Source organism: Sphaeroforma arctica (assembly GCF_001186125.1).
Source record: "Sphaeroforma arctica JP610 unplaced genomic scaffold supercont1.197, whole genome shotgun sequence".
NCBI lineage: Eukaryota > Ichthyosporea > Ichthyophonida > Sphaeroforma > Sphaeroforma arctica.
The window spans coordinates 62,354-70,485 of NW_014040361.1; the positions used below are offsets into that span (position 1 = coordinate 62,354).

Consider the following 8,132-nt stretch of genomic DNA (forward strand, 5'->3'; position numbering starts at 1 on the left):
GGTCCTCAAGGACTTGCATACCAGAACGTAATGGCCTGAGACGATGTTGTCTGGTTCTCACTTCCTCGTCTTCAGAGCTAAAGTGGGTACTCTCTAGTGAGGTACTAGTATAACGATTGTCAAAGTCGTGATTACCAGGGTTAGATGGTAAATGAGGATCGATGTTATGAGGGTGGTAAGCCTCATCGATTTCCATACGATCATAGCCTCTGACAGGGTTAGGTTTGTCGAGAGGATGGTCGATTGTAGCTTCCGAGCTATAGAGATTAAATATTGAGATTTTACCCACTTCACCAGCGGTAACTGGCTCAGTGGTAACCCTGCTGGCTGGTAAACCAGTAGGTCCCAGGTGTGAAACCCGGCTCGGAATATTTTTTTCTTTGATATAGGAAGAATATCGGCCACGTGGGATATGATCGAAGGGTCAGAAGCTGCGGCAGCGGCTAACTCCTTTAAAGGCTCATCTTTGCGGCTCAAATGGGGTCGAGATTGAGAAGATCCAACCACTCGTTGTCGAGTTATGGCGTCCCCAACATTCAGTGGCGAGGCATTCAGTAGCGAGGCATTCAATGAAATTTCACGAAATGGAACGCCACTATCTTTGTTAATAGGTGGATTGGGCTGACTTTTAGTAGTAATAAACCGTCGATCTGGAGACGATTCCTCCACTTGTTCTGGAGATATAGCCTTTCCAATATCTGACTTTTCGCGGTCAGATGGCGAGCTGAGGCCCTGGGCTGCACTACTAGGAGACACACGGACGCTGGCGAGCCTTTCCGCGAATATTGAGACCTCCACTTCCAAGGCTTTAGGGTCCGACGAGTCATCCTCAGAGCTTTCCTCAGAACCAAGCTTAGAAATGGCTTCCTCTACAGCTTCAACGGCAGGCTCAGTACCAGACGGACCTGACTTTTCGCGGTCAGATGGCGAGCTGAGGCCCTGGGCTACACTACTAGGAGACACACGGACGCTGGCGAGCCTTTCTGCGGCAATTGAGACCTCCACTTCCAAGGCTTTAGGGTCCGACGAGTCATCCTCAGAGTTTTCCTCAGAACCAAGCTCAGAAACGGCTTCCTCTACAGCTTCAACGGCAGGCTCATTACCAGACAGACCAGCGTCCCCAGTAACCTCAGGAACCTCATCAGGCTTAGCAGGCTTAAAGCTGGCGGCTCCCTTGCCTTTTGAATTTCCTTTATCCATAGTAATAGCTCAAGAATAGGAAAATTAATAAAGTCTAGGTATAGTAACTAGCGGGTAGCTAACTTTAGGGTAGTATTAGCCACTATGGGGTAGTATATAATACTTGCAGTCCTGTCGCTGGATAGTAAGCAGTTATTAGACAGTCTAGGAGCAGTACACTACGGTAACTACTAAATAACTGAAAAATATGTAAACTTCAATGGATATTTCTATGTTTTAAACTATGTTATATAAACTAAGACACAATTTAAGTCAGGTAGGATTTAGCAGTGGTAGCTTGTGTAAGAATGATCCGGACTGCCTCTTGGTAAGAGCCTTAATATTCTCGATCACACAGGACGTACCTTTAGCTGTTCTTTATTGAATAATTTTCACTAGAAGTACTAGGTGTTCATGACCACATGTCTAATTTGTAGATAGTCATCAGAACGTAAGTCATGTTAATACATTAACTAAAATAAATAATATTACATCTGAAGAAAAGTTAAAAAAGAAAAAGACTTATTGGATTTTGGAGATTGGCGGGAAGACCAAAGCCTGTAAGTAGTAGTTCAGAGATTATAAAATTTAGTTTATAATATCTTACATCTACTATCGTCTCAAATAGGTCCAAGTAAATGAGTCATACCAAATACTCAGGCTATTGGAGCCATCAAAGTGAATTTAGAACACTTTGGAAATATTGGAGAAAAACGTATTAAATTATTTTAAATACAAATAAAAATCAATGTGTTATCTCATTTGATCTTGATATTTTAGACTGACCGGAGGTCGTATTTCTACAGAGAAACTATTTGCGTATGCAACAGAAGCCATCGCGAAAAGTCAAAAAGCTGGTGCAATGATCTGCCCTGTCATTTTCGACGGGTGCAGTGTAAATAAAAAGGCCATGCGTTTATTGGTTTTACAGAATACAGATTTGGAACCTCCTGGGCGACGCTTAGCCCTCCCGCAGCAGCGCTTGCCAACATCTGTGAACGTACATGGGCTGGAGTTGTTTCCTATGTTTTGTTTGATACACATAGTGAAGTGTATACGAAACAATCTCGTAAAGGGCATGTTTTTAAGTGCCCAGAAATGGGTTTGTCGACTGGGTATAAACTTCCTAAGGGTACGTGCGATATCGTATGGGTTCGTCAACTTTATAACAAGTACAAAAGTTCGCTATTCTCACCAGTGAGAATTAATAGGGTCACAGTGTGGCCTAGCAATCTGGAGAGGCAGCAGGTGCGACCAGCACTGTTCCTCTTTTCACCAGAGATAAGCAATGCACTCCGGCGAAAATTCGGAACTGAAGCTTACGCCTGATCATACAAGTGTGAACAGTGTAGGTATTGCACAAAGCCTGGGAATCGACGTCACAATCACTCCATTTACTATGCAAACAAATTCTACAAACAATCCACCTGTCAGCAATGGAACATTGGTAAATGATGATCCAGCTACGCCAAACTTGAGTAGTGCACACGTAGAGAGACGGGGTCGTAAGCCATTGAAGGATGGTCTGACGCAGGAGACCTTTTTTACTCTATCACATAGTCTACGTGGCTTGGCAGCATGTAAACGATATCTTTTAAACTCTAAGGGGTTCAAGTTAGTACTTCCGGGTCGTATTAATAATGACCCCATAGAGATGAGCTTTTCAATAGCTCGTGCTATGGCAGGAGGTAACTCACACTTAGATATATGTGCGTATTTGTACGCACAAAGAACACTGCTTATACGTGCGATATATGACATATGTGCAAACCCCGATTTCAGTCACAATAGGGAAGCCTATAATCAGCTCTTCGAAGGAATACATGAGAAGACCAGTGCATTAGAACAAAGTAAGATTGACACATTGAATTATTTTTGGAAGAGCCTTTTCAACTACGACCCTAAGTTAGCTCACAAATCACTCAAGGATATAACATAGCCATACATCGCAGGATACGTTGCACATAAGTGGATAAAAAATTACAATGTGAAATGTCGTACGTGCATATAAATAGTTACCAAAGGAAAAGGCTTAGATAGTGATGATCAGATGTTTGTAGAGTATTCGAAAAGTCTCATCGCTGAGTTAGACCGTAAGGGCTTATCGTGGCCGACTGCTTTGATGGTGGTGATGTCTGGGCTTGTATTGAATGTTGTAGATGTAATTGTTGCAGACAAAAAAATGTTGAGACAATTCAACGAGTCCACGAGCGCGAGTCGTGTGGGACTGCGCGTGATCAAGACGTTCCTGCGAAAGAGAATCAATTTGTGCCGTATGCTGATGCCTTTACGTGATCGATGTCTAGACTGCGACTCAGATCGATCAGATACTATTGTTAAACCAACATTGAACACACTCTACAATGTGGCATGCAATAATATGTCATTGTTGCTTAATCGCAAATGTGCGGCTACTATGGTTACACTTAGTATAGTGAAGGCAGATACAAAGAAAGGTCGACCGACATCGATACGCGGTACCGAAGGGTCTACGTACACACACGATAACTCGGGGAAGTGGACGACGGATAGGGATAATATTATTTATTTCAAAAATGGCAAGTATTTATGACGGATAGGTGTAAAGAAATATTGAGAAGTGTCGGTGCTGTCTTACTTGGGGGCGATATAGAATTACTACGTAGTCGATGTATTCTATTAGAGAAACTACAGGCTGTGCACCTAGGTTCAGTACTAGCTTTGAAGATCGACGATGCGCGCAAATTGTGTAATCGACTCGACCTTACCTTAGGTTCAAAGGTCGATATGGTAGAGCGCATCGGTAGAACATTGCTGAATCCTATAGCTCGCCAGGAACATGATGTGCTACTTTTAGCGCTAAGAGAGGATCAATCCTAAGCAAATACATACATTAAACACGCACACTCTTGTTACAAAATGGTATTATCTAACCATCATAGTGTTTTCAGTGCAAATTTTGTGTGATCAGACAAGCATGCATTTATAATTTGTTTTTTTGGAAAAAAATCGAAAACTGCTAGGAACCAATTTCTGCCATGCCTTTTGAGGATGTTTGGCTTGTTCTATTTTCAGAAGGCTATGGGTTTGCACCAAAACTTTAGCCGAATATTATCGATCAATAGGTTGCGCAGAGCCCAAAACTGCTCTCAAAATCGATTTTGGATGAATAGAAAAAATGTTGTGACCCCCAGTATGTGGTCCCTGGGAACGACCTGGTTCTTACTGCTATGCACCATTAGAGAAAATCAGTTGAGATATAAGCCTCAAGACCGTCGGAAATTGGGACCACGTTTTAATCAAAATATTATGTTCACACAAATACAAACAATTTACACACACACACACACACACACTTTGGCGTGCACACGAACACAATTATAAATATATAGCATGAGAAGTTCGCGGAACGTAAATCGAAGGGAGAACGTGCTGTGACAGAAGTGTATTTGTGATTTGAAAACTTGTCTGACTCTCACATCCCGTAAGATTAGATTACCCCTGAGCAATGAAGCTCTTGCACGACGATGGATTCGAATACTACAACCCAATGGCAATGAATCGTCATGGCAGAAGGCCATAGATAAAAGAAAGACCTCGCACAACAATGCTTTTATAAATGCTAGGCACTTTCCGATACATCAACTTGTGAATAGGGGAAACGGTATACACGCAGGTCCTAATGCATCATTTAAACTTGCCCATGAATGGGAATCCGATCGTGCAATATTGAAGGTAGTACAAGGTGAGCGTGCCAGAGTGCAGTGTATTTGCACTAATGACGACGAAGTATGTGGTGAAGACCTACGTCTCGGATGATATTTTTTGGTTCCCAGTGGAATGAAGAACAAGAAACGAGCATTAGCATGGTTGGATATATTAGTTCGCGATTCACGTAAGAAAAAAGAGATTATCACTAATCTTGGAGGTCCTACATCAAAAGTCAAGTACCGTATAGCATATCACCACTTTCATCCCAGTCAAATTAACAGTAATCAACAGCAAAAGTCTGTAATGGCAGGAGCAATGCCTTCCTTTACACCAACTCACTTGCAACTTCAGTCAATCAATCGATACACAACAACACCCTCCGATCGACAATGTATTAAACTCTTACGCAGCAATGGAATACTATCGTCTAGTGGTGAACAAACTAATATGACTCCCTTTCACCGCACAATACATGAGATGCAAGTGAGTGCATGAATGCAGACTGCTGTTTTCACACACAACCCAACCGTGTTTATTAATACTTGTAAGCAAAGTAAAGCCAAATGCTTAAAGTATCTTGGTGAGAAACGTTTCGTACTAGTAGAACTACTATTCGAAATAATTAATTATAGGGAAAGATGTGAAAGCTTACAGTTGTGGGACCCTGAATGCGTGAAAAGAAGTAAGGAAGTACTCGGCGAAGACATATCAAAGAGTCAGCAATTCAATGACGAAGACGATAGTCTGTCATCACAAAGTTCAACTAGCAGCTTCGTACCAGGTAATCGTACTGGTTCGCGTGTGTTAACCCCATTTGAACAGTTTGTATTCATTGGGGATTCAAAGCAGTGCAGTTTATATAGGTGATGCTACCGAACGAATTGTTGAAGATTTGTACGCGCAGTGTCCAGCGCTACATGTAGCAAGCCACTCCAATACAAAAAAACATGAGACCATGAAACATCACAGACACATCATCATGTTATTACAGACACACCATCATATATTTGTCACATATCTCCTGGATTCTCCGGTGCAGCCACGGACAATGGTATGCATTCTTATCTTAAATATGGTGCTACACTCAGGTGTGTATTGAATCCAGTTGTGTACATGTACGACAAAGGGTTGACGGATAGATATGAATTAGAAATGAACGATGTATGTGTAATCACACCAAGGAAAAAACAGAACAATCAAATTGTATTTGAACGTAGACGTATGGTTGCGGATCGCAACGTTGCACGGGAGCGGTGTAATATTGAGCGCACGATGGAGGAGTTAGAAAATTATTCGGCATTTGACACTGAACAGCGGTATATCACGGCCTCTGAGCTGGTGCTTGCTGACAAAGAAGCACAATGTGTGCGTGGTTTCGTCAACTTTAAACCACGAAGTCATAACTGGCTGATAAGTATGACTAGGAGAGACAAAGATTTAGAGAAGTGCTTTGGAGTGAACAGGGTGACATCGACTGATGGCACTGCCGTGGATAATGTGGGTGGCATCGATAGTATGGTAGAGTTTTAGATTATAAGGTATATATAACAAATATTCAAATGAATTTTGTTCTCAGCTTAAACTATAATTTATTACCTTGTCGATCATAAAGTAATAAACAATCTATCCTCAGTCCTCTTTCTTGTGTAATGTTGCTTTCATTCTTAAGTCGTTTAGTTCTATATCGCATTATTAACTCTCTTAGCATGCTTTCTTCAGAAATATCTATGGGTTGCGGTCTTAAGTTCAATGGTGACATCGTAGCATGTTTGTGCGGCTGCTACCGCAATATCCTGATCACCACAGTCGTGGAAATCATGTAACAGGTTAGAGAATTGAATATTAGCGTTAATTGATGCTATTCTTGTTTTGCTGCGCCATATATTATCGCCACCGGTACTACCTTTAGACCCAATCTCAAACATTCTTTCTAATGCGGCTCTAATATGGACGCAGTTGTATCTATAGTGACAAGGTCTTGTACCCATTTATTTGTTCCCTTGTCGCAATGTTTTATCAGTCAACATGCACTCAGCATGTTCAATGATGACCGCGATACGCTCATTAGTATTCGGCTGGATACATATCTGAAGCACGAGCAATACATTCATGTCTGTTTTAGTCATCGAGCGACTAACACTTGCTCCCACGTAGTAGCAATAGATATATTCCTCTGAGTTTGAATCTCCAATGCGCTTCCCCAGCGCAGTGAAGAGAGAAATAGTTCTTCTTTCTTGCTGCACCTTCGAACGTACAGATAAAGCTTTGGGTTTATTTAAATATTCTGCGATGACCCACGATTCTATATATACCTTTTTGTGTTTAAGAGTGGCTTGTTTATATTCTTGAAAATCTGCAGTCTCGAGTTGGGTTAAAAGTGTTTTTTGACGTGCAAGGCATTCGCGCAGAAGCTCCGATGGGTTCTCTTGAATCTCAGATGGGCCATCCAATACATTCCTTCAGCTGGAGTCATGTACGTTCAAACGTTGAATAAGTTCCAAGTGATTGATTCCTTCAGGTATTGTAATACCCACAGATATGGCGTACCGACGAAGATCAACTGATCGCATATCATGATATGGCAACGATTCATGTGCTTCTACCCAGGGTAAGTACGGCGAAGGCTTAGGACAGCTTGGATGTGGCACAACATCATAATATCCTTCTGTCCATCGACATGCAACAGGAGGATTCACCAGGACAATATCTGGCCACATAGTATCTCTGTCTGGAAAGCCGTTGTCAATTATTCTTTGTAACATCCATCCTGGTATGTCATTGGCAAAAGTTATGAACTTATGCCATATAGGATCATAAACAGGTTGGCCGAAAAACATATTGTTGACTTGTATTACTTCCGTCAGTACTCGCGCCACAGTATCTTGTGGTCAAAATCAAGTCACACCTAATAAATAGTGTTAAGTCTGAAATAAGTGAACTCAGTCAGAATGGCGCGCCTGTTATATTTATTAATCACGATCCTATGTGGAACGAGACTTTCTCTACCATCGGGTTATGTGAAAATACCCGGCTCTATGGTTTCGTATGAGTCATCACTTTTATCTTATTAAATTCTCTATTCCACTAATCGGTCCGGTCCTCTGTTCCGGTCCTCCAATAGTCCCCTAGATCCAGTCCTCTGGTCCGGTCCTCAAATAATCCCCTAGGTCCGGTCCTCTGGTCCGGTCCTAAATTCCTCTCCCTGCTTCAGTGGGTGACATAATAAAGTGAATGCCCATCCGCTTCAAAAGTCTCATAATGAA

General features: G+C 41.8%; 2 protein-coding genes across 2 annotated transcripts; both read left to right on the top strand.

The window, feature by feature from the left end:
• Window positions 1–2,467: 2,467 nt before the first annotated feature.
• SARC_03742 (hypothetical protein) lies at window positions 2,468–3,751 on the top strand (the record flags this gene model as incomplete). The annotated part of the gene is made up of 2 exons (XM_014302459.1): window positions 2,468–3,029; window positions 3,195–3,751. 2 exons carry the CDS (start codon window positions 2,468–2,470, stop codon window positions 3,749–3,751), a joined length of 1,119 nt encoding a protein of 372 aa, XP_014157934.1.
• A 2,231-nt stretch (window positions 3,752–5,982) lies between these two features.
• On the top strand, window positions 5,983–6,399 carry SARC_03743 (hypothetical protein; the record flags this gene model as incomplete). Its single annotated transcript, XM_014302460.1, has 1 exon — window positions 5,983–6,399. The coding sequence occupies one exon, from the start codon at window positions 5,983–5,985 to the stop codon at window positions 6,397–6,399; it is 417 nt and encodes a 138-aa protein (XP_014157935.1).
• Between the last annotated feature and the right edge of the window lie 1,733 nt (window positions 6,400–8,132).